The sequence below is a fragment of the Cetorhinus maximus genome, chromosome 15 (genome assembly GCF_964194155.1).
Source record: "Cetorhinus maximus chromosome 15, sCetMax3.hap1.1, whole genome shotgun sequence".
Lineage (NCBI taxonomy): Eukaryota > Metazoa > Chordata > Chondrichthyes > Lamniformes > Cetorhinidae > Cetorhinus > Cetorhinus maximus.
The window spans coordinates 8,804,343-8,831,402 of NC_135893.1; the positions used below are offsets into that span (position 1 = coordinate 8,804,343).

General features: G+C 47.0%; 1 protein-coding gene across 9 annotated transcripts in view; it reads left to right on the forward strand.

Annotated features, from left to right (window-relative positions):
- The window catches only part of samd11 (sterile alpha motif domain containing 11), a 235,482-nt gene that overhangs the window by 191,352 nt on the left and 17,070 nt on the right, over positions 1-27,060 (forward strand). For 7 of the 9 annotated variants that reach the window (XM_078557849.1, XM_078557850.1, XM_078557852.1 and 4 more), the window contains 4 exons: positions 7,883-7,998; positions 8,949-9,027; positions 12,220-12,264; positions 12,430-13,130. In XM_078557849.1, coding sequence (XP_078413975.1) covers positions 7,883-7,998; positions 8,949-9,027; positions 12,220-12,264; positions 12,430-13,130 — 941 coding nt within the window. The remainder of the gene's footprint in view (positions 1-7,882; positions 7,999-8,948; positions 9,028-12,219; positions 12,265-12,429; positions 13,131-27,060) is intronic. The other 2 variants (XM_078557851.1, XM_078557853.1) reach the window with 1 other exon arrangement.

Genomic DNA, 27,060 nt, shown 5'->3' on the forward strand with positions numbered 1-27,060 from the left:
ATTGCCTTAGTTAGTTGGCGTTTCAGCTAACCCATTGTGCTTGTTGAAAGGTCCTAGCTAATGACAGTTATTGAGATTGGCTTGCAGTTCATTTGATCTCACATTTTTAAGTGCTGAATTTTTTTGGTTGACGTATTTTCCCTCATTACCTCTCCCTAAGTCTATGTGTCGGGAGGGCTGCATGTTTTATTCAGTATATATCTCCACATGCACACTGAGTGTCACTGACCCCCTCGGTCCGAGTCTCTTACTCATTCCTTTGAGCCTTGAGGAACTTCTTTTTATTCCAACCCTTCCCCCCACCGCCCGCAGCCACCGCACCCCCCCCACCACCAACCCTCAGCCCAACACGTTTGCTGGGACTTGACTGTTTCCATTATCCGCTGCAGCTTTATCCTCACTTAGTTCTTCATGTGTGATGCCAGACAATATGAGCTGGCAGGGAATAGAACAATGAGGGACATCTTTATTGAGCCCAATCCTGACTGTGAGAGTCACCCAGTCTAACCACACACTCGCCTATAAGTTATACCTGACTGGGCCCACCTCCCAGTCCTGTTGTTTTCCCTCTCTTCCCCCATCCTCAACTCCTCTCAGAGAATCTGATTCACATGAGCAACCTGCTCTTCTCTGAACAGCTTGACATCTCTTTTACCGGTCTGTCAACGACATGAACCCCATTCTTCTGGTGGGAATGACCCTTTTCCAGGCCTTTACCATGGTTGAAAAAAAAAAATTCTTTCATGGGATGTGGGTGTCGCTGGCAAGGCCAGTATTTGTTGCCCATCCCTAATTGCCCTTGGACTTAAGGGGAGAAGGCGGGAGAATGGGGTTGAAAAACTTATCAGCCATAATTGAATGGCGGAGCAGACTCGATGGGCCGAATGGCCTAATTTCTGCTCCTATGCCTTATGGTCTTAGTGGCTTGCTCAGCCACTTCAGAAAGCAGTTAAGGGTCAACCACATTGCTGTGGGTCTGGAATCACATGTAGGCCAGACCGAGTAAGGACGGCAGATTCCCTTCCCTAAAGGACATTAGTGAAACCTTTGTTGTGGTCGGGAGTTGAGCGTACATGGCACCCTGGTGTAAAGGGTTATCAGCCTTGGGCTGAGTGGCAGAATTCTGACTTCTAAGTCCGGAGGTCAGAGCCAGAAGCAGGTTACAAGCCCCACTCCGTAGACCTGAGCACACAATCCAGGCAGAGACTTCACTACAGTGCTGAGGGAATGCTGCACTGCCGTCTTTCAGATGAGATTATTCAACGGAGGCCCCGCTGGCCCTCTCGGGCGGATGCAAAAGTTCCCAAGGCACTAATTATCGGAGAGCAGGAGGGTTCCTGTGCCCTGGCCAACATTCATCCCTCAAACAACACCGCCAAAACAGAATAACTGATCAGGCTTGTCATTGCTGTCTGTGGGAGCTCGCGGTGCATAATTTAGCTGCTGCGATTGCCTACATTACAGTAATTCATTAGCTTTGAAATGCATTGGAAATTAATGAGCCCATGAAAACCGCTGTAGAGAACCTCCCTGTTCTTCAGAAATAAACTCCTGTGGGACCTTTGATATCAGCCAAAGCGGGGAGACGGAACCTCAACTTGACGTCACCTCGGACGAATGGTACCTCTGCCAGCGCATCAATTCTTCAATACCCCACCGAAGGGTCGGCCGAGATCTATTGTGGGCTCTGCAATGCAATTTGAACCCCCAGCCCTGCTAACTCGGGCGAGAGGGGGCTGCCCGCCAAAGCGAGGTGGCAGAGAGCGCGCTTGAAATTCGGGGCAGGCGTGTAGTCAGTCCTGGGTGGCAAGGTGGGAATCTTGCAAGTGAGAACGTGGGCATCTTGGCAGGTCCATTCATCAGCTGCCCATTCTCACACAGATATCCCTGTTTGTATGATCTGAAGGCGTAATGGCTCGTGTCACTGGAAGTGTTTACACCAGGTGGTTTGATAAAAGCTGAAAGCTTTGCGAAGTGGTCGAATTGATCACACTCCTTTTCACCTCCCTGTCTGGAATATTCGTAATGAGTTACAATACTTGCATTATGGATTTTCCTCTCTACTGCAAGCATTAAGGCTGAAAAAGAATACATCCACTTGTCCTGCTCTTTGATGCAGCGCAGCTCAACCATGTATTAATGAGGACCAAAGTAACACCTTTATTATTCGACTAACAGATAATTGGAGATGAGATCGGGCCACCTGTGGTTTGTGCTTCTGGTATTAAAGATTTTTCCCACTCTGCTGTGGAAGCCACAGACTAATGCTGGGTGACAGCTTCAGTCACTATCTGGTGCCTCACCGCAGTGATAAATCTGTGAGCCTGGAGGGGTTCTGATCCTTTGGGGAGAGCACAGCAGAGCCTGATTCTAATGAATTGTCATTCCTCACGTACCTTTCCCCTGGATGAAGGTCCCTGCCCATGGAGGCGAGTGTCCTTTTGCTCTGATTTTCACGCTCCCTGCATCGTCATCTTCCCAGGGCTCAGGTCGGGACTTCACTGCTAAGGAATGACCATTGTAAACCTGGTCACTCCATGGCCACAGCAAATTATTGAGCTCATCGCCTTGTCCCAATGGTCTTTGAATTCCTTTCTTTAAAATGTTCATCAATTCTTCCTGTTTTCCCTGTCCTTGGGTCTTGGCTGCAGTGCCTATTCTGGGCAAGGGCTCCAAGCTGCTAATGTGTCTCCACTAGCTGCCATTACCTATGTGCAGCCACCAAGAACCACACCCCGAATGGGCACTGAGAGGTGATAAATTGCCCCCCCTCCCTAATCTTTCTTCCTCTTACAATCATCACCATTTTAAAACCCCAAATTGTCAACATCTAATTCTGACTTTTTGAACATAATTTTGATTCTCATTTTTCTTGTCGTACACTCTGAATCTTATTTTTTTTTACATATTAATGGTTCACTTTAAGGTGAGGTCCTCATCAAACCAAGAGCAAGCATGACTGCCTGCCACTAAGACCAATGACTTTAACCACCAGCACTGGGACATAGAGTCTCCCTCTTCTGGTTGGATGTCTGTCTTGCACTGTTGCTATTTTAATCTGTGTTTACATTCGGGGTAAAATAGTTTTTTCTCCCCTTGTGCCTAGAAGCCATACATTTTTCATGTGTTAGGCAATCACCCTCCAGCACTTCTGCCATTGTTCATGTAGGACCTGAACAGTGCGGATTGGTAAGCTGTGTGTACAGGACCTTCCTAGCTGATTCCAACCCTGTTCTCAACTGTCATTCACACACATTCACTAGGGCTCGCTTGTGTAACAGTCGCGAATAGTCAGGTTGCTGTTGTTCCATACTCCTCCTTACAACAGCAACCTGATTGTGAACACCAAACTGCAAGTCTACCAAGCCTGTGTCCTCAGCACATTCCTCGAAAATGGTAAGACCTGGACAACATATGCTAGGCAGGAGGAATGTCTGAACAGTTTCTACCTTCACCGTCTCAGACGTATCCTTGGCAGGACAGGGTCAGCAACTCAGAGGTCCTTGAACTTGCTAATTCCACCAGCAGATACTCATTGCCAAGCCAACGATGTCTGTGTTGGCCACATTCATCAAATGGGTGACAGCCATGTACCCAAAGGCCTTCTGTGCAGTAAATTGGCCACTGGATCATTTCCTCCTGGGGGCGCCCAGACCTCTGCTACAAGGGCACCTGCAGAGAGATATGAAGAAGGCCGATATTGACCGACATCTGGGAGACAGTCGCTGATGGCCCTGACCTCTGGAGGCTGACTGTTTGGAAGGGCCTTGGAAGAGGAGAGCAGAAACGGAAAGCTCAGCTGGCCAAGAGGTGGGCCCAGAGGAATCAGAGGCCAGTGAATCATGCACCTTCTCAGCCCACTGTCTTCCTCTACAGCGTATGAGGCAGAGACTGTCATGCCAGAACGGGGATCCTGAGCCACACCACGTGGTGCTTAACACAGAGTTACGACCATGGTGTAAACCATCATCTTATGAGACGGAAAGCTGTCACAGGAATCTGGAATGGGAACAATGGCTGATTTCCTATTCCTTAACCTAGAGGTACTCTAGTTATTAGTAAACTACATTTACAATCACCAGGGAAGTGGTATTGAGCAAATAGTTGGGGCTTCGGGCTGACAAATCCCCAGGTCCGGATGGACTTCACCCTAAGGTCTTGAAAGAAATGGCTTGTGAGGTAGTTGATGCATTGGTTTTAATTTTCCAAAATTCCCTAGATTTGGGGAAGATGCCATTAGATTGGAAAATAGCAAATGTAACTCCTTTACTCAAAAAAGGGAGACAGAAAGCAGGAAACTACAGGCCAGTTAGCCTAACATCTGTCATAGGGAAAATGTTAGAAGCTATTATTAAAATGTTATAGCAGGGCACTTAGAAAAATTCAAGGCTATCAGGCAGTGCCAGCATGCTCTTGTGAAAGGGAAATCATGTTTAACCAATTTATTGAAGCAACATGTGCTGTGGATAAAGGGGAAGCAGTGGATGTACTGTACTTAGAATTCCAGAAAGCATTTGATAAAGTGCCACATCAAAGGTTATTGCGGAAAATAAGAGCTCATTGTATAGGAGGTAACACATTGGCATGGATAGAAGATTGGCTAGCTAACAGGAAGCAGAAAGTTGGCATAAATGGGTCTTTTTTCTGGTTGGCAAGATGTGATGAGTGGTGTGCCACAGGGATCAGTGCTGGGGCCTCAACTCTTTACAATTTATATAAATGACTTGGATGAAGGGACAGAAGGAATAGTTGCTAAATTTGTTGACGACACAAAGATAGATAGGAAAGTAAATTGTGAAGAGGACATAAGGAGGCTACAATGCATCATAGGTTAAGTGAGTGGGCAAAGATCTGGCAAATTCAGTATAATGTGGGCAAATGTGAAATTGTTCATTTTGGCAGAAAGAGTAAAAAGAAGCTTATAATCTAAATGGTGAGAGATTGCAGAGCTCTGCGACGCAGAGGGATCTGGGTGTCCTGGTGCATGAATCACAAAAGGTTAGTGTGCAGGTACAGTAGGTAACTAGGAAAGCTAAGAGAATGTTATCATTTATTGTGAGGGGAATTGAGTACATAAGTAGGGAGGTTATGCTTCAGTTGTACAGGGCATTGGTGAGACCACATCTGGAGTATTGTGTACAGTATTGGCCTCCTTATTTAAGGAAAGATGTAAATGTGTTAGAAGCTGTTCAGAGAAGGTTTACTAGGCTAATACCAGGAATGGGCGGGTGTGTCTTATGAGGAAAGGTTGGACAGACCAGGCTTGTATCCACTGGAGTTTAGAAGAGTGAGGGGTGACTTGATTGAAACCTTTAAGATCCTGAGGGGTCTTGACAGGATGGATGTGGAGAGGATGTTTCCTTTTGTGGGAGAATCTAGAACTAGGGGTCACTGTTTAAAAATAAGGGGGTCACTCATTTAAGACAGAGATGAGGAGAATTTTTTTCTCTCAGAGTCTTTGGAACTCTCTTCCTCAAAAGTAGGTGGAAGCAGAGTCTGAATATTTTTAAGGCAGAGCTAGATAGATCCTTGATTAACAAAGAGGTGAAAGGTTATTAGGGTAGGCAGGAATGTGGGGTTGAGGTTACAATCAGATCAGCCATGACCTTATTGAATGGCAGAGCAGGCTCGAGGGGCCGAGTGGCCTACTCCTGCTCCTAATTCGTATGTATATAGTTACAGTCACCTGTGCTGAGATCAGTTAGCGCAGTGCATCATGGAGACCGGACATGAGTACTGATTTGTGTGGCTTGGAGGCAGTGAGTTTACCTTTGAGCAACTGAGGTAGCTGGGTATTTTCCCTTTTTATTGTACTTCCTAAAAGTCTGCTTGCTTTTGAACATCCTCTTAAAAAAGACAGTCGTAAGGCTTCTGGACTGTGGAGCCCTGTAATAATGACCATTGCTGCTCTATACTACAACAGGAGGATGAGCATGACCTGGTCAAAAGCAGTACTCTCCGAGGGAATATTTGGTGTCGATATAGTGCTAATCTTTAGCAGCTGTAATGAGAATTAGGAAGGGGCTGGTGGATCAAATACTGAGTGACTCTGGCAATGCAGACAGGACCACAAGAGGCAGGTCTACATCCACACATTCCACTCCCAGTCCATTTACAAGAGCAAAATACTGTAGGTGGAAAAAAAACTGAAATAAAAACAGAAAATGCTGGAAAACGCTCAGCAGCTTAGTTGGCATCTTGGGAGAGTGAGACAACTGTTCAGGCTGATGACCTTTCATAAGAACTGGAAGCTGTTGGAGATTAATCATCTTCAAATGAGTACGGACCCCGAGGTGAGGGGGCAGGGTGATGCAGGTGGATGCGAGAAAGGGCAGTGGGATGGGGTGAAGAAGGGACCAATAAAAGGGAAGTTCTGTATAGGATGGAGAGCAGGAGTGATTGAATAATAAAATGGGTGATAATGCCAGGCAAGAGGGGGTGGCAATGCCGCACATAAAGGAAGATGAGATGGCTCCAGAGGTGGTATAAACAGTTCAGCAGAATAGCAGAGGGGGGAGGGAAGTGTGATGATCTGGGAAAGGGGAGAAGGCTCCCATGGCCCGGGGAGAAAGGTGGGTAGAGCCCGGGTGTTTGGATGACCTCTCTGGATGTATGGGAGACCCTGCTCGAAGCACCAGCCCACACCACCGTATCTGCCTGTGGCTCTGTCGCCATTCCTCCCATTACCAGCATTTGCAAGCCCAGAAAGTGGGGTCTCCAAGTCGTTAAACTTGATGCTAAAGCTGTTGAGTGCATTATTTTAATACCTTGATTTATATTTCTCTCCGTCATGAAAATACCGGGACTAGCAAAACAAAAAAAAAAGCACCTTTCATTGAATAATGGCTGTATTTTCCTGCTCCTCACCGATGCTTGTTGCTGTCGAGCTAACAGTTGTCAAGGGTTTTGGTTAGAAGAAGGTTGCAGGCTATTTTAAATATTGATAACGCAGGATTCTTTTCCCTGTGGTGTTTGTGCTAGAAAACTGCCTCGTGCACACCTGCTTCTTCGACAGAAGTTGTTAATAATTAAGCACGCTACCTAGAACCTCCAAAAAATATCAGGGCTTTTCGAAACCTGAGTGTTTATGTCAGACTGTAAACTACGAGCAGGAGAATGTTGGCAGTAGTGGGCGCGTATTTTCAATTGCTGGGCGCTCTAGTATTTTCTCTCCCCCCATGTAAATTTTCACTTCACCCTTTCATTTTAAGGCATTGATGTTTCTTTCAGGGGTACAGTTCCATATGCGCTGGTAGCCCTCCCAATCGCCAGTCAACTAGCTATTCATCGTGACCATGCATTTTCTAGTGAACGCCGACAGGGTACGTGGTTGTGGGTAGCCGTGTGCACGCTTGGCGGCTACGTAAATTCACGTCAAGCCCAGGTCAGCGGGTTAAGAGCAGTTCCCTGGCTGATTTTCCTCCCTCCCTAATCCTTGGGTCCTGAGGCACTGTCGTTTTCCCATCTGAGATCTGTTTAGGTCGGGAAGATTAACCCTACCCAGTAGCTGCCTGGTCAGTGGCTCGCTCATTTGATTATCCCTGCGTGCCACCTTAAGTTTGCGAATGAACAAAGTGGTTGTTTTTGACAAACTCGCATGGGTGACGTAGAGTGTACAGCTCTGAAGGTATAACGTGGCAGGAATCGGGGCGAATATGTGTGTTCGTTTGTCACCTAACCTCTTCACGATCTGTCAGCTTACCAAAACAGGGAGGTTTAAAAACGAAACTCTTTGGAACAGTGATTTGAAGAGATATTTAAGGGTGAAAAATTAGAAGGGGCATTAACCAGGGCAAATATAAACAGCATTTTCAGAATTGTGCTGAGATGTCTTAAACGTTTTGTAAAGCGCCTCACTTTTCTTTGTCTTTTTGCTTTTCAGGGAAATGACGCATGCAAATCCTTTGCTTTCACCTCAGAATGCACCGCACATTGCTTTAGGCCCCCATCTTAGGCCTCCATTCCTAGGAGTGCATTCAACCCTGTGTCAGACCCCAGGTGAGTGCAAAATCATGGAAATAGTGCCCAAGGAGTTGTCTTTTAACATTTAAGTAAGGGGGAGCTCTCTTATCTCCCTGGTGCAGGATAGTGGTCAGTAGGTCAGGTGGACCAGACTCTTGTGCGACCCTGCCCTTGGACGAATAGTCCATTAACATTCCCAATCCAGGCCCCTGCATGGAATGGCCAGATAGAAGGCTGCCTGTGTAACCTTCTCCAGGAGTGAGTCACAGCTACGACAGGAGGGAGAGGTGCTGTGAAAATTCCAGCGAAACATTTGGAATCATCCACACTGCTAGCAATCTCGGAATAAACCAGAAATTAATTGGCCAACTATTTTGTAATGCAGTGGAAAAGAAAGACTTCTATTTACATGGAACGTCTCCCAGAAACACCTCACAGTGTTTCTTATGAATTACACTGGCTCTGGTCCAGCAAACCCAGCAAGCAATTTGTATGCAGGCAGGATCCCACAGACAGCACGGAGGTAAATAACCAGTGACACTGTTTCTGACGGTGTTTGTAAAAAAAAAAAGGGAGTGTCAGCCAGGACCCTGAGATAGCCATACCCACCCCACCAACTCTATCCCTCCCGCCCTGCTGCCCTGCCTCCTGCCTACTGTCATTCAAACAGTGAAGACTAAAGTCCACCTTAACCACTGGAACAGGCAGACCGGGCTCTGGTCTCAGGAGGAGGATGGCACCTTTGACACTGCAGCATTCCCTCAGTACTGCACTGGGAGACTTGGTCTGGGTTAAGCGCTCAAATCTTTATTCCTAAACCGATGAGTTCACTTCGCTTGGTGCTGTAGACGATTTTTAGAGCTCAGTGGCAGTGAATCGGGTTGGTTTTTGTAGACGGCAGGCCGAATGTGCGAGTTCTAGTCGGGACGAGTGAGAGAGAGAGAAAGCATTCTCGTTAATTCTTGACCTTTGAACCATCCCTGCAGGTTATGGTTTTTTGCAGCCCGCCCAGGCTGAAATATTTGCACGTCAACAAGAGATGCTACGGAAGCAGAACCTGGCGAGGTAAGCACGGCGTTAATACAAGCTGTTTAATGGGCAGATGTTTCCTGTTTATCACAAGCTGAGAAAAGCCTGCGATGAATAACTGGATGCCCCTTCCACCCTGGCATGACCCGCCCAAGCCTGGTTTCACTAGCTCACACTCCAGCGCCACTGGTGGAACAACCAGGCTGCACCAAATGAACAATACTAACCTTTTCTGAACCTGCGGCATAGTTTCCACTGGTTCTGTGCTAGCCCTCAGGGGAGGTGGTGGTGTAGCGAGACTGTCACTGGACTAGTAGTCCAGATACCCAGGCCAATGCTCTGGGGTCGCGGGTTTAAATCCCCCAATGGCAGCCGGTGGAATTTAGATTTAATTATTTAAAAAAAAACCCATCTGGAATTGTAAACTAGCCCATGGTGGCCGTGAAACTATCATTGATTGTTGGGGAAAAACCCACCTGGTTCACCAGCGTCCTTTAGAAAGGGGAATCTGCCATCCTTGCCTGGTCTGGCCTACATGTGGCTCCCGTTCCATCCCAATGCGGTTGAGTCTTAATTGCCCTGCGTGATGACCTAGCAATTACCCTCAGTTCGAGGGTAATTGGGGATTGGCCTTTCCAGCGACGCCCACATTCCATGGGAGAATTAAAAAAAAAACCCATCTCTCAGATATCACAAACTTGCTGTAAAACGCTAGAACCTCAGCTGCATCAAGCTATGCCTGGTTTGTATTTACACGGAATTTTACAGCACAGAAATAGGCCATTGGGCCCAACTGCTCTGTGCTGGTGTTTATGCTCCACACAGGCTTCCTCCAACCCAAATGATATAGCCATCTATTCCTTCCTCCCTCGTCTTTATCCAGCTCCCCTTAAATGCGTCCACGTCTCAACTATTCTCCGGAGCAAATCTAACCACTCTCTGGGGAAGGAGGTTTTTCCTGAATTCTTTACTGGATTTATTAGTGACGGTCTTAATTTATGGCCCCCAATCCATTTTAAAAGAATTTTTTTTTCTCTGCTCCTGGCGCTTTGCACTAATGAACAACTCGGGGGCAAAATGTTAACGATCCCCCACCCTGCTGGTGGGTTTGCAAGTGGGAGGTCCCCTGTAAGATTGCCCAGGTGGCCATCCTGCCAGTCCCCTGACTGCCCCTGACCTGTCCGCGATTTTATAGGGAACAGACCAGGCTGAGGGCCACCATTGAGGCGCCTAAAGGGGCCGCTTCCCACCTGGCAGCAATTTTTCGGCCAGCAGCGGGAGCTCAGACACTGGAGGGAGACCATGGCAAAATTACCCTGCTCGGACCTCAGGCAGGAAAGTCGGGGGTGGGGGGGATGTGTGTACCTCCAGCGCTAGCCCCTTTCCAAATCAGGTGCCCCAATCCCCCTCTCCCCCCACCCCATCACTCCCTGGGTGCTCCCTCCCTGCCTGGCCTTGCCGTCACAAACCACCCCCCTCTCCCCTCAGTCTCCGGGCCTCCCCTCCCGTCCTCGCCACCAGACCCTGGGCCTGCCTTGTTCCGCGTTCTTCAGCACTTTAGACCAGTGGGCCTGCCTGTGGCCCCTGCGGTGGTCACTGCTCCCCGCAGTGTTGCTGGGACAATGCGGCCTGATGTCCGGCTGCACCCTGAGGCGGGACTAGCTCGCGAGTGACGGGTGGAAGACTCGCCTCCGACCAGTTATGGCTTCTCGAGTGTTAAATCGATGTGGGGCAGCCGGCATCGGTGGGGATTTGTTCTCCACCAACATTTCAGGGTTGGGGGGGAGGGGGGGAGTGGGAAATCCTGACATCTGAAAAATCCTGCCCTTGGTGTGTGATCCTGGTCGGCAGGTCAGCGGTCCAAGGCTGGGCCTTCTAACCAAGCCTTGGCCTGTCTGCACCGATGCCCACCCACACTTTGCAACAGAAGCTGCTGACTAGGCTTGCTTGGCAAGGAACAGCCAAACCTAAGACAGGCCACAGATTAACGTCGGGGCCCAAGAGAGTCTCTTTCCCACGAGCAGAGTGCAGGTGATCTCCGAGAGCGAGGCAGCTCCAAACACCGACGATAAAGCCAATGGGGGCAAGCGAGCCGGGCTAGTTAAGAGCGAAGAGAATGTACTGCCGCTGGCTGTACTGGAGGGTGGTGATTTTCACCAGGGCCATCAGATGTTTACAGTTGGCTTACATTGTTGTGAGGTTGGGTAAGGCTGCACCCCACCTGTGTTCTTCCCATGGTTAGGAAGCGATGCAGCTCAGTCTCTCTAAAGGTAACTGGAGAAGGTCAGTTATTCATAACCCGCTGTATCAGTGAGAAGAGAGCAGAAAATTGAGATTAATAGTAAAGTAGGGTGTCCACTGAGGCTGCGGCCCATGCGGTTAGACAGAGTTCACCCAGCTTCGGCCTAATCAGAGAGAACTGCAGCATATCCACCTCCCCACAGAAGGTAAGTAACAACTGAAAAGGTTACCAGGAAGGAACAAGAAAGACTTGCATTTATTTGGAGCCTTTCATGGCATCAGGCTTACAACCACTGAAATACATCTGAAGTGTGGTCACTCTAGTAATGTAGGAAACATGGTGGTCAATTTGCACACAGCAAGCTCCCACAAGCAGCAATGCGGTGATGACCAGATTATCAGCATCATAAAAACAGGCTGAGGGCTAAATATTGACCCAGGACACTGGGGATAACTTTCCTGCTCCTCTTTGAAATAGTGCTGTGGGACCTTTTACATCCCCATGAGATGGGTGATGGGGCCTCAGTTTAGTATCTCACCTGAAAGAAGGAACCTCTGATAGTATAGCACCCCCTCGGTACTGCACTGGAGTGTCAACCTAGATTATGTGCTCGAGTTCCTGAAGTCGGACTTGAACCCGCAACTTTCTGGCTCAGAGGCATGAGTTGATGTGGCTGACACATCGGGGGATTAATACCAGGGCAGTGGGCTCACTTAAGAAACAGAGGCTTCAGTGGAGAGATGGCTGGGTTGGTCTACTGGTAAGACTAGATCAAGTGGGCTGAAGGGCCTTCTTCATGCAGATGGATCTGGTGACACAGTTTAGCCCTTCCTTATGGTGCTTAGATTTCTGATGCACAGTTTTTTTTGGCTGACTCGAGACCAGGAATGTCCCGGGTAGAATTTGCCTGGTGCTATCAGCTCTGGGCACTGGATTTCCAAAGCCATTGAGAGTCTTTAATTAATAATCATATTTTTTCACAACAGAAATGTCCCCGTGATCAGATTGGCTGCTGCGAAGGAACAACATGGGTATTAACCTTTCCATTTGAATTACAGCAGTTATTTTAAGATGCTATAGTCATTTTCTGAAGGCATATCTCTGATAGTTAGAAATATTGAGAATTACTTTCTCTTTTTTTTTACTTCCACCACCCCCCACCCACCCCCACCTCCCCCACCATCTTCACCTTTTAGGCTTGAAATGTCCGCTGAGCTTCTACGCCAGAAGGAGTTTGAAAATATGCACAGGCAGCGGATCCTTGGAGCCGACCCCTTGTCCCTACATTCCGCCTTGCCGCCAGACCACCCGGCACTGCGCAGCATCCACGACGTCCCCGAGGGCCACCCGCTGCGGGAGGAGATCTCCCGCCGGAACGCCATGCTGGTCCTGCGGCACAACACGGCGCCGCTGCTGTCCCTGAACCACGCCGTACCTGGCAGCGCCCCGCCCAAGGAGCCGGGCCGGAAGGGCGCCAGGAAGATGGCCCACCACAGGACAGAAATGCAGTGCGCCAGCGAGGTCAAGGACCACCCCGAGGCCCGGGGGCGAGACGGGGGCGCCGAGTGCAACGACGAGGAGATGAAGGACTCGGAGAGCGACCCCGAAGGGAGCGACGACAAGCCCGAAAACCTGAAGACTGAGGTGGTCAGTTCAGTCCATGAACTCAAGGAGTGCAAAGAGTCGATAAAATCTTGCGAAAGCATTAAGGAAATACACGAGGCTGCCGTCGCCCAGAACCCACCTTGTGTTTCCACGGGCTCTGACTCTCCAAGCCACCTACTGGGCTCTGGAATCAATGAAAGCAAAGCAAAGTACCTGCCTTCTGCCCCAGCTCCGCTCCCTCAGCCACTTCCGTTTGGATTTCCATATACGGCGAATCCTTACTTTCACACAGGTAAGACCGCGCGGCTGTCGCAGCGATAGAACCGTCTGATTAACTCGGTGGCCGGGATTTTCCGGTTCCCGGGAATGGTCGAGGGCGGCACCGAAAAACTTGCGGAGCGGCCGAATGTCGGTGGGGCTGGAAAATCCCGCCCACTGTGCTTCAGCCATCTGCAGGTATAACTATGGTTCCCAAGACCTCAGGGGGCTGTACTTCATAGTGCTGAAGGAAACTAGAAATGCTTGCCCCATCCATAAAGCACTGACGGAGGTTTGGATGACCCCACTTTGAGGTTAGCTTGCAACCCGATTTACCGTATTTCTTTTCAGGTAGCTCTCCCTCCGCCCCCCCCACCCCGAAGGTACTGTGCCAGGGCACAGTGTCACAGGCATATACAGCCCTTGGGCACCCCTCTCAATTTATGTGTGAGTTAGGGTGGGTCAACGGGCTTTTAAACCACGGAGAGTATCACAGCTCAGCCAGTTCTTGGTCTTATCTTCCACCAACTTCCTTACCTTCCAACCAGCTAGGAGTCGGGCTACTTGCTGGGACTGAGACCAATCTTGGTGTCCCCTAGTGTTAGCCTGGTTGGGATCAGTTAGCTCATCAAAGACTGGGGACTGATCTGTTTGACTCACTACTCTCTCTGGTGGTTTGTGTAACTGATATATCCTTAGGACAGCTCCTCTAAAACATCATGAATTAACTTCCGGTTATTAACGGAGTGGAGGGTTCCGTTTTTGTGTTTAGTCTGCTTGACCAATGGAACAAGCAGCTGTATATTGAAAGTCTTACGACTGAGATGCACAGATTTAATTAAGGATAAGGGTGTCAAAGGATATCGGTCATAAGTGGGTAAATAGAGTTGAGGTACAAACAAGCCATGACCCAATTAAATGGTAAAACAGATTCAAGGGGCTGAATGGCTAACTCCTGTTCCCATTTGTACAACCGGGAACCCATCTCCAAGCATGTGATAGCTTTACAACAACAATTTGAATTTATAAAACACCCATGACCATAACAAGATATCCTAGGGTGCTTCACAGGAGTATTATCAACCAAAATTTGACATTGAGTCACATAATGAGGTACTGGAACAAATAATCAAAAGCTTGGTTAAAGAAGGTGGGCTTTAATGAGCCTCTTAAAAGAGGAGAGAGGGGTGTAAATGTTTAAGGAGGGAGTTTCAAGGTCTAGAGCCCAGACAACTGAAGACACGGTCACCAATGGTGGGCGCTGAAATTCGGGATGCGCAAGAGGCCAGAGCGTCAGGGGTGCAGGGACCTCGAGGGTTACGGGGCGGAGGGAATTTAGAGATAGGGAAGGGTGAGACCATGGGGAGGGATTTGAAACCAGAATGAGAGTTTAAAAGTTGTTGCTGGACCGGGAGCTAGCATAGGTCAGCGGGTACAGGGCTAATGGACGAGAAGGACCCTGTGCAAGTTAGGCATCAGGCAGCAGAATTCTGATGAACTCAGGTTTACGGAGGATGCAGGTGGGAGGCTGGCTGGGAACACATCGGAATAGTTGACTCCTCCAAGGAACTGGTCAGGTATGCAGCGTTGCTATGGCATGTTGCTAAGCACCAAGTGATTCTTCAAGCTGTTGAACCATTCTGGCATTTCACAGTGGCTGACGGGGACAATTACATGGCTCAATAGCCTTTGCCAGCTGGACGCTCTGCTTTCTCCGTTTACTGCTCAATGCCATTCCCTCAGCAGCCGCTTCTCCAGGGGCACTGCTGGCTAGCCTGTCCCATCCACTAAAATAACCGTCTCCCGGGGTCGCTCAAGAAAATCCCGCTGATGCCAAACAAGTCCAGCTCATTGGGTTAACGGAGGAACCTGGGGGAAAGGTCAAAGGCTGTAAGTGTAGGATGTCACCAAGCTTTGTAAAGAAAACGTGAAGCTGGGGTGTGATGATTAGGTAATGAAAAGGGAAGGTTTCAGAAGTCTGAAAACTGCAGGTGAAGGGAAGACTGCAGGAGGTAAGGAACTCAGAATGTTGAGATCCTCACTGAACAAGAGATGTAGCATTGAATATAATAACGGGGAACAATAAACCTACAACAATGGCAGCCGTGAGGAATGTGGTAAAATCCCATCAATGCCCTGAAGTTGAAGTAAGCGGAGGGAAGGGGCTTGTGTGTGAAGCATAAACACTGGCAAACACCCGTTAGTCCAAGTGGTCAGCTTCTGGACTTAAATTCTATGTAACGCTCTGATCATTAATGCCAACAAATTAAGATATTAGGGAACACGTCAGAGCTAATCTCTGGGTTTAGTTGACAGAAAGCTGGGTTCATTCTCATTGTGTTTGACACTGCCTGTAACCCTGGAGCATATAAAGTCTATAGAGGAAGATGGTGGCATAGTGATAATATCACTGGAGCTAGCGAATCAGGCTAAGGCTCTGGGGACATGGGTTCAAATCCCACTCTGGCAGCTGGCGGAATTTAAATTCAATTAATAAAATCTGGAATTGATAGCTAGTCTCAGTAATGGTGACTGTGACAACATCAATCAATTTTTGTAAAAACCCATCTGGTTCACTGATGTTCTTTAGGGAAAGGAAATCTGCTGTCCTTACCCGGTCTGACCTACATGTAACTCCAGACCCACAGCAATGTGATAGAGTCTTAACTGCCCTCTGAAATGGCCTAGCACTCAGTTCAAGGGCAGTTAGGGATGGACAACAAATGCCTTACTGGCAACACCCACATCCCAATGAAAGAACAAATAACAAAAAGGTAATGTGCTGAGAACTTTGCTTATCTTTTGAGGAACTTTAATTCCACTCCGATTTACTAAACGACAAGTGCAAGTTGTTGTTGGAAGTAGGGTCTCTGTGTTCATTCTTTGTTCTTTGGCGTGGGAATGTCGGAAAACCCGGTACAATGGAATAAGGTGAGCCAGACAGTTTCTGTGCATTGCTGATTCATTAAGGGATGATCTCATTGATATGTTTAAAATGTTAACAGAGTTTGGCAGGGTAGATACTGATGAACCATTTCCTCTGGTAGGAAAGTCCAAAACAAGGGGACATAGTCTTAAAATTACAGCCAGCCCACTCTAGGCCCAACACAGATGTATTTGCTCACAGAAATGACAGCAGGTATCGGCAATTTTCTACCCCATAAGCCTGTAGGTGCTGAGCTATTTGAGCTTTCAGTTGGGTCAGTTTTCATTAACTGAGGTTGCTGAGGGATGTGGAACAAAGGTGGGAAATTGTAGTTGAGGCGCAGGTCAGCCATGAATGAATTGAATGACAGAGCAGGCTAGAGGGGTTGAATGGCCTCCTCCTGTTCTTAATGTTACTACAGTATGTCACTTTGAACAAAGGGAGAGTTCAGGAGAATTTAATTGACAGTGTGGGTTGTTTAGAAGTGGAATGTCCCTTCACAAACGGTAATAGCAGCAGAATCTATAATTGCTTTTGAAAGGGAAGTGGATACATAATTGAAAAATGAACAGATTAGCAAGGTATGGGAAAAGGGCGGGGGAATGAGATTGAGTGGATGACAACTCCAAAGAGCCAGCAAAAGAAGCAATGGGCTCAAACAGCCACCAGCCTGTGCTGTAAAACTCTGAATCTGAAACTCCATTATGCAAGAATATGGAGATCTCATCCCCCGGGAGGTGTCCGCCATTTCTTTGTGCCCTTGCGAGATACTTGTGCACAGTCGCACCGCTGGACCGTGGAGGCCTTTCTGAGGTTTGGTGTCAGCCAGGACCAGTGCCAGGTCAGGCGCAGCTCAGCTAACTCCAGCGTAAATCCCCCTCCACGCTGCCCCCCAACCCCCCCCCCAAAAAAACCAGATTAACCCTGTCTTCAGAAGAGCAACCCTCTCTCCACTTTCTCACTCTGGCCTTATTCGTGACCTCTCAGCGTGGCAGTTTAGTGCCATTTGATGGAGCAGTCTGGGGCACTGGGAGATCCAGTTCGCAGACAGCTCACTTTCCTTCATTGTACTGGTAATTGGCATCAAACCACCCGGATTAGGACAGAAATTCAGATCGTGTTGTTCATTGATTTTGTGTTTAAAAGCAAAGCACAGCTGGTGTCGGCCCAGAATTACAAAGGAGGCTGCTTTTTGAAAGCCAACTTGCACAGCTTTACCACAACCCTACACTTATCTAAATCACCAGATAACGGAGCTCTGTTAAAAGTTACGGGAGGAGATTATTGTCAGAGGGAGATTAATGTGTGTGAGTCTGAGAGAGTGCGCGTGAACATGTATGAGTGCAGAGTTTATGCAGGAAAGGAACTTGAGAGGGAGGAAAAGTCTGAGAGGGCGACATAAGCTATTTTGAAGAGCCCACTCTCCTTGGAATCTATTAGCTGATTCTCGGGAAAGCGCATTATTGGATGGGTGAGCGTTGTACCCACCCAAGGGATTATTGGGGGGCTGGTGTGAGAGTAAACTAATCAATTTTGGACCTTCTCTCCAGCTGATCCATAGTCCTAACCCCCAGTTACAGTGTCCAATGCAATGCCTGGAAGATCGCTTCCTTTCAAAGTTGATGAACCAAAGGCCCTTTCGATTGGTGTTAATACTTTAAGTTCTCCGATGCCAGCAATCAGTGTCCTCTCTGACCCATCACCAAATATGTGAATGTTTGTAATGTGCGACTAGAACTGGACACACCACCCAAAAGTGGGGTCTGAATGTTGGGGCATGACTTTCTTCAGTTTGCTCCCATCATTATGTTTTCGCAATATCACAAGAGTCAGAGGGAAAGATCTCATAGGTTGGTTATTTCTAACAAGGTCATAAACACAGTCAAGGAGAATAGAATCACAAGCCTGTTGATGATACAGCTGGTGACATGGTAGACTTACCTGGGGCAGGTGATATGACCTGATTTGAAAGGGTAATCTTAACAAAGATATAGCTGTTAATTAAAATAAAATTCGTTCTCCAGTATTGCTGAAAAAGAGACGCTGAAGCTTTTCATCTTGCTGTCATCAGGATTCTTCGCAAGAATGCCAATATAAGGGGGAAAACAACAATTTATACTGTATGAGAAGAGAGTGCTGCATTGTTGACAAGTGGACTCTGATTGGTAGATGTGTTGCCATGGAGAATGCACCAGTTGATGGTGGCTGTAAGCTAACTGCCAAGTATTGTTTGAAATTTAAACCAGGAAAGTTGAACCTAATTGGTCAAGGCATTGCCCTGAGGAATGAGTCAGCGAATCGCTGTCACTTATTTTGTTTAGCTGAAACAGTATAGAGTGTGTACATCTTCTTTCTGTCTGCAAAGAACATGACCCTGTGTATTAATATATGTAGCTTCCACTGAAGTGTGCTAAGAATTACGCTAACAACCAATTTAAGATTGTCAGTTGGGCTTGCAGTATGGCGCATTTGCATGTACTGGAAGCTACATATAGTAATACACGGGGCCCTGTTCTTTGCAAACAGAAAGTACATTTACCTACATTGTGCCTGTTTCAGCTAAACAAAATGTGACAGCCATTCATTGACTCATTACACAGGGAAATGCCTTGACCAATCAGGTTCAAGCGGAATGGTTTAAATTTTAAAAAATGCCTGGCAGTTAACTGTCAGTCACCATCAATTGGCGCATTGTCCATGGCAATGCCTCTACCAAGCAGAGTCCACTTGCCAAACAATCAGCACTCTCTTCTCACACAGTATAAATTGTTGTTTTCTCCTCTATATTGGTATTCTTGCAAAGTGTCCTGATGAGTGTAAGATGAAAAGCTTCAACATGTCTCTTTTATCAGCAAACGACCATTAAAATTAATTCTCCGGATGTGTTCATTGCTGTGCAAGATTGCCATACATTGGTGATCCCTAGTTGTCCTTGAGAAGGTGAGCCACCTTCTTGAGCTGCTGCAATCCTAACAGTGAGTGTGCTCCCACAACGCTGTTAGGTCGGTATTCCTGTATGTTGATCCAGTGTGGCGGAGGAATGGTGAAGTTATGATGATGTGTGGCTTGAAGGGGAACTTGGAGGTGTTCACATGCTGTTGCTGTCCTTGTAGGTGGCAGCTTTGGAAGGTACTATCAATGAAGCCTTGGTGAGTGGCTGCAGTGACTCTTGTAGATGGTACACACGGCTACCACTGTGGACCACTGGTAGGGGGTGGGTAGATGAAATGTACATGGGGGAGCAATTTGAATAAAAATTACAATCTGTAAAATGTTTCCTCTAAATTGCAATATTTGCTTCTACTTGACTTTTGTCCCAATTATTAATAGCTGTAAGGCCCTATTAGATTGCATGTTACGCTGGCATTAGAAACTCGGATATACCTCGCGTTTTAATCAGCTATCTTTCCCTAACACCCCAGAGTACTCATAATAACTAGAGTGTTATACCAAGCCTCCTGATATAGATTATCAGGTAATAATACAGCACATACAGGTTAAGCATGGATTGGGAACTGTGTGCTATTTAGTATAGCTGATGATGAGGACAAAAGGTCAGAGTAAACATCTGGTGAATTTTTTTTTTCTGGGGAGCGGACTTGAGGAAAATACGAATTGTAAATGTTGTGGCTATTTCATTTCTCGGGTGTATCCATGCTTTTCCCTGAGATACCTTCGCTTCTTTGTATAATTTTGTGGATATCCAGTGGCGTTGCATCCAGTAACTTGATGATTTTCAGTGTTTCACACCTCTTCAGTTCTCTGGCGCTAATCAACATGTGATGAGGCAAGCGTTAGAAGAAGTGGCTGTGGCACTTCCAGGAGGTACACACTATCTTTTCAGTGCAGCGTTGAGGAAGTGCCGCACTCTCAGTTGTGCCATCTTTCGGATGAGTCATAAAACTGAAGACCCAAGTGGCCAGAGAAGATCCCTCAATGAAAAGTAGGAAAGTTCCCGTGGTGGAATGAGGCTTGAGAGAGCCCTGAGCTCCAACCTTTGTTGCCTCAATAGTCCACTCTCTCAAGGCTAATGAGAGCTATTAAGAACCTAAGTAGGAGCTGGAGTAGGCCATTTGGATGATCTTCTACCTTAACTCCACTTTTTTGTACCATCCCCATATCTCTTAATTTTCTTAATACCCAAAATAAGAGCATAGATCTGCAACTGTGCTGACTGGGGAATCACCATGAACCTTGGTCCAATACCTATGGCACAGCTGGAACAGCTGTCTCTCAGGTTGGGTATACATGCCAGGCTTCAGGCCTCGTGTCTCAGTGGCCTACTAAAAGCATGAAGGAAGCAGCACCAGGCTGACCAGGCAATCGTGCATGTGGTGCAGCCCACAGCGCCTCCAACCCGAGGCCCATCCCAGTCCCAAAAGCCTGGCCAACTGCATCTCACCACATTGGGCCTCAGGTGGCACCTAGGTTTTAGTATTGAAATAGATACTGGAACAGCAAGTGTAGGCACCCAAAGGTAATGTGATGATGAGAAGTAGTTTGTCATATTTAATGTAAAATTAAAATATGTTATTTGGATTTGGCTTTGTAGCTCTGTGCTTTTATATGGCCCTGCCAGGTCTCAGAGGTGGTGTGTCATTCTTGTTAATTAGGATTGTAAAGATGGATATTACATATGGAATGATTGGTAGCAAGGGCTTTGGGAGATGTTGTGATGAACTGCTCCACAGGGGGAACAGTTCCAAGGGGGAGAAAGTGTGACTAAAGATTCCCCTACGGACGTTGCTGGCAGACAACACCAAAGAGCCCCCTGAATACTGGTTCTCGTGACACTGAACTCTTGGTCTCTTAACATCCAGATCAACCTCCTCCTGCGCAGTCCGTGCTCAGTCATTTTTGGGTCATGAAGTTGTGAGGGGCAAACAGTCGCTACGTGGGCGACCCATTCGGGAGCAAACACCACAGCTCCCCCTGCCCTACAAGGCATTGAAACATTGGCCGTCAGAACCTCAGTGGCCCCACCATTGCTCAGCCTGATGGATGCATGGGCTTCTTTGTAGTGACATTGGCAGTTGAATTGAGATCTTGAGCCATGGGAGTAAGGGGATGTGCCTTTGTCCTGAAAGCCTTCCCAAGACTTTATCCCTGAATAGCCTTGAAATTCCGGAGTTTTCATGCTAAACTCAGGAAAGCTCACCGAGAATTTGGGAGGAACTGTTGTCATAGATTATTCAAATATTGAGGCAATGGAATCTCCTTTTATTCAGTGGCTTGACCATGGGAGATTGCAGTGTTCCTTGGCTGCCAGTGATTGTACGTTTCAACTTTAGGGGGAAAAAGCCTGAAATAAAAATAGAAAATGCTGGAAAAACTCAGAAAGAGAGTTAATGTTTCAAGCCCAACATGACTTCTTCAGAACTCCGAAGAGGAAGAAGGTTCTGAAGAAGAGTCGTATTGGATTTGAAACGTTAGCTCTGTTTCTCTCTCCACAGATGCTCCCAGACTGACTGGAGTTTTTCCAGCACTTTCTGTTTTTATTTCCGATCTCCAGCATCCACAGTATTTTACTTTTATCATGATAGAACTGAACAGCCCTATCATCTTGCTGCCTAGGGTTCATCATTAAATTACTGAATGGCCAACCTCTCCTCAAGATGCTGTTGGTGAACAATTATGTGCAGGATTGCAAAGTAGCCTGGTTTATGTTGCTTAAGTCATCACCTGCAGCTTGAAAGGTACATGTGGGATAATAGCTGTGAGCTATTTGACCATTACGAATGGCATTGTTCTGTTACTTTCTTTCCCTTTATTCTTTCATGGGATGTGGGCGTCCCTGGCAAGGCCAGTATTTGTTGCCCATCTCTCACTGCCCTTGAACTGAATGGTCTGCTTGGCCACTTCAGAGGGCTGTTGGTCTGGTGTTATATGTAGGCCCCAGACTGGATAAGGACAGCAGATTTCCTTCCCTACAGGAAGGACATTAGTGAACCAGACGGGTCTTTACAACAATGGATGATGGGCCAGAAACTTACCTATGTCGGGTGGGCTGGGCAGGAGCGGGCGCGGAGCCGATTGCCGCCCGCGATCAGCTGCTCGCCGCCATTTTATTGGCTCGCCCAGCATGATGCACGTCCGGTAGCGCTCAGCGCTACTTGTGCAGGCGGGGGGGAGGAGGGAGAGTAGGGGCCTGCGCTCTTTCGCATGCGTGTGAAAGAGTGCAGCGATGCCTCAGGGAGATTAAATTGATATTAAAATAATTAAATAAAGCATTTAAAAAGTTATCTAAACATGTCCCCTCATGTGAATGTGTCACATGAGATGGGACATGTTTTTATATTTTGGGAAATTTTTTTATTTATCTAATAAAACCTTTAGGAAACCTCATCCTATCGGTGGATGAGGTTGCCTGAAAAACGTGAAGGCCGCTTGGGTTAATGAGCTTGATTACTTTTTTAATGGCCTTAATAGGCCCCTGACAGCCAGAGGCGGCCGCGTGCCGACCGAACGAAAGATCTAAATGACGTGTGGACGCACGCCCAACATCATTTCACGTCAGGCCTACACAATATTCTGGCCGTAGTTGTATGGTCACCATTACAGAGATTATAGCTTTATGTTCCTAATTTATTATTTGAATTTAAATTCCACCAGCTGCTGGTGTGGGATTTGAACCCATGTCCCCGGAGCATTAGCCTGGGCTTCTTGGATTATTAGCCCACTGACATTACCACTACACCACCATCTCACCCAATTTGATTAGGGCTGGAAGTGATGCAAAAAGTACCATAGCTCACCTAAAGCTTCTTTAATGAAATGAAGTTGCTAAAGACAAAGCTCTCTTCTCAGTCCCCCATAAGATCTGTGGAGCCTAGATACTCATTGTGGTTAATAGTGTATTGGTCTCATCCTTCTTTAATGCTGCCTCACTCTCTTTTTCCTCCTTCTCCCCTCCTCCTCCTTCCTTAGAATAGCAAACAAGGGAACCCCAACTGGGAAAACAATGCTACTCACTCGTAGCTCTCTCTGTGGGGGGAGGTTGTGATAGCCCCGTTGAGACCCTCCCACTGGCAGTTTGAGCTACAACTTAGTGGTTCCCTAAAGCAAAAAAAAACCCTTCAAATATGCCGGCAAAATACTGTGAGCATCGTTTAGAAGGTTTCACTCCCAAACTGTCAGATCTTACCTTGAGTACTGTGTCCAGTTCTCATCATATGTGACAAGCATTCAAATCTTGGAGATGGGTCAGAGAAGATCCATGACGTTGGATTCTTGGCATCAGAGAACTTGACTTATGAGGAAAGATTGAAAAACCTTTGGTTTGTCAACTTTGGAAGGAAGTGACCTTCAAACGTTAAGACAGAAAAGGTAAATCTGGAACATTACTTCAAACAAAACTATAGGACCAGGGGCCCAAATTCATCCAGTAAGGGAGAAACTTAGAACTGATAATAGGAGATTCATCTTCACATGAAGAGTGCTCAGTCCCTGGATTGGACTTGGGTGAATTACTGGAGATGAGAACCTTAGAATCAAGAGGTAAATATACACTGAGTGGAGAACTGCAGGGTGTTTCTGGATGGATAGGCTGAAGAGGGTGTTCCTTATTTGGATTATCTCGTGGGTCTTCTGTGCTTGAAGTGAAGACACTATTATATGTCTAGGGAGGAGTCCACGCCTTTAATAGTTAATTTTCTGGGAATGTTAAAGCAAAATGAAATGGCTGATGTGAGAATAACCTGTGTGATGTATGGGATGTATTCTGAATGCATTCGTGTGAGTCATGTAGACACTGATGATTTATCGCTATTTCAATATGGGAGCAACAGATTATATCCCAGAAGGCACTTGTGTTTATATGTCTATTATCTTCCTGTGTGGTTTATGCTTTTTCTAAACATCAATCTCAACATTATAAATTTGGAATCAATTAAAAAAAAGGTCAGTCCGTGGGTAAAAGCTTTTGTCAGCATGGTATTAAGCCACAGCCAGTAGACAGAGTGAAGCTGTATCCCAAGTTAGCTGATGTCAGCTAGTTTGATGGGAAAGGTCTCAACGGGCTTCATGTATAGAGGGATTGAGTACAAAAGCAGCTAAGTTTTGCTGAATCTTTATAAAGCTCTGGCTAGTCCACAATTAGACTATTGCACCCAGTTCTGGTCACCACACTTTTAAGAGGGATGTGAGGGAGATTGAGAGGGTATGGAGGAGATTTATCAGCAAGGTTCCGGCGTAAGGGATTTTATCTTCAAGGTTGGATTGGAGAAGCTGAGATTGTTCTCCTTGGAGCAAAGGAGGTTGAAGGGACATGTGATGGAGGTGCACAAGATTTAGATAAAGTGAACAAAGAAAAGCCGTTCCCATTAGCTGATGGTACAAAGAGTAGGGGGACGCAGATTTAAGGTTTTGGGCAAGAGATACAAGATATGAGGAAGAGTTTTGTATGCACCGATAATGGTAATGATTTTTGGAACTTGCAGCCTACAAGGGTGGTGGAAGCAGAGATGATAATTGACTTCAAAAGGAAATTGGATGGACAGTCGAAGGGAATAAACTTACAGGGACGAGCGGGAAATGGGGCTGACTGGATTGCTCTACAGAGAGCCACCTGAACTCGATGGACTGAATGGCCTCTTTCTTTGTCGCCATGACTCTATGCCCCAGGGATAGCGAGAGAGACGGCGGCGGGGGGGGGATAAAAAACCAGTTTATATTCTTGGGCCACTACAGAGTGGCTGCTGTGGGAAGTGTATGTACTGGGTGTCAGGTTCGTTGTCGAGTGAGGAAAATAGTGCATTCAGCTCTGGAGATGATTAACCTGCTGACACGGTCAGCACTTGTGGATAAAAATGCCCCCTTTGGGGTTTATGGTGCTGGTGTCTATGGGACTGTACTCGATGAGATTTCTCTTTCAGAAAAGAGAGATCTGTGTATGAAACCAATCTGTCCAAACTTTGCTGAGCAGGACGTCATCAGAAACTTGGGATTTTTATAGTACCTTAAATGTAGAAAATGGTTACAAGGCACCTCAAAGAGGCATAAGCAAAAAAATAAAAAAACGGGACAAAGGTGCTATTAGCATGGGTTATCTAAAACTTAGTTAGAAATGGGATTTTAAGGAGGGTCTTAAATGAGGGAAGGTAGGGGGCAGAAAAATGGAAGGGTTTAGGGCAGGAATTCGAGTGCGAGGCCGATTGCAACTGAAGGCATAGCTTCTGAAGGTGGGGCAAAGGGGAGTGATAATGCAGCAGCAGCCAGAATCCATGAGGAATGGAGAGGTTATGGGAGGGTTTGTAGCTTTGAAGTGGGTAAAAAAAACATTAGAGAGCGGCATAAAACCCTGAAGGCGTTTAAAAGGCAAGAAAAATGCATTTTAAGTTTGAGCGATTGTGGTCTCGGGCCACTATTGGTCAGAGAGGACAGGGGTGATGGGTGAGTGAAGCTTGGTGCAGTATACGATATGGGCTACAGAGATTTGGATGGATCTGCAGAGGGTGGAGGATGGATTGTTGGTAGGGAGAGCATTGGATGAGTTGAGTCGGAAGGTGGCAAAAGCAGCAGATGGGGGCTTCAGCAGCCGAAGAACTGAGGAGGGAGCAGAGACGGTGACATTACAGAGGCGGAAGTTGCTGAAGAGGATGTGAGCGAGGCAAACTCAACTCGGGTTTGAAGAGAGCGCTGATGTTGTGAATGGTTTGCTTCAGTGTCTTAAGAGAGTGGCCGGGGAGGGGAGGGAGATGGTGGCCAGCATTCGCAGTTTGCAATGGGGTCCGAAGGTGGTGGCTCTGGAATAAATTGCAGCTCATTCAGGAGTCGATGTCGGATGAGCACAGAGGGTTGAAATTGGGGGTGTGGAGGTCGAGTTGAATGTGGTCTTTATAACTGCGAAAGCTGAATTCCTGTCTGCACTGACTCGATTTAGCTCCGAAGGTTGTCACCAACGATGAGGTATCAGAAAGTGGTCAGCACCTGTGGAATCTCATCCCTGTCAGTGTCTTACAGAGAGGAAGGGGACAGATTAGTCGGGGAGGGGAGGATGAGTAAAATGTTAACTTTCGATGTGGCTATTGATCAATAGAAATTGATGCGAGTCATGATTGGGGTTAGAGAAGGGAACTCAATACTTGTAAATACTTTGTGAGACCTGGTTAAATGCTTTTAAACATTGTGTTATAATGAAATTTATAACAAAAATGCAGTTTCCAGTTTGACAAGTTTTACGCACAATCATATTTCTTCTGCTGGTAAAAGCAATGTGACAGGTGAAAATAAGGAGTAGCAGTGTTAGCAAAATGTCAATACTTAATCCATCCTGTTAACATAGCTCCATTCAGACAAAGCAGGATGGCTGTTTCGGGATGTAAATCAATGCAGTTGCTTGGAGAATGAAGGCAACATTTTGAAATGCAAACTCTCTATGGGGCTGACTGATCACTTGTCTCACTGGACCCCTCAGAGCACCAAACCTGCAGTTTGCTTTGCAGCCAAAATGAAAAAGTTATTTTAGTTTCCACCAATGGAACCACCCTTCCCCCCACAGGTCACGCCCTGAGTGCATCAACTCTTCCATGGGCACCGTCAACCTTCCAGTCCATCACTGCGTGGCTCTGTTACCCACACGGGCTTTGTTGGCAAGGATGTGAGGGCGCCGTGAGTCAAACTCGATATGTCCGTGTACGTGCACTTTACAGCGGACATCACTGGGTAGTGAGGTGCCCGGGGCCAAGGATTTTCCTTCTTATTCCAGAGTCGTTGCAGATAACTCACAGTGAAATCCACATCCAAGTCACTGGATAACCATCAGGAGTTGCAGCCCGGAACTCATCTTCCCCCTTCCTGGCTGGGGACCATCAATGCCCACTCACTGCCCAGGTTCCGATCAGCCAACTCTGCACAGACTAGGTATTGAACCCGGTCTTTGTGTTGCTGATATGTGGGTGAGCATGATGCCATTATGAGCATGCAGCAGGCAAGATAGACCTACGCGTCTCTTGCCCATTCATTGGTATACCACGCTGGCCCCTGCATTGGCATGGTGAGGCAACAAAGGAGCGTCAATCCTATTTTCACCTCCATTTCA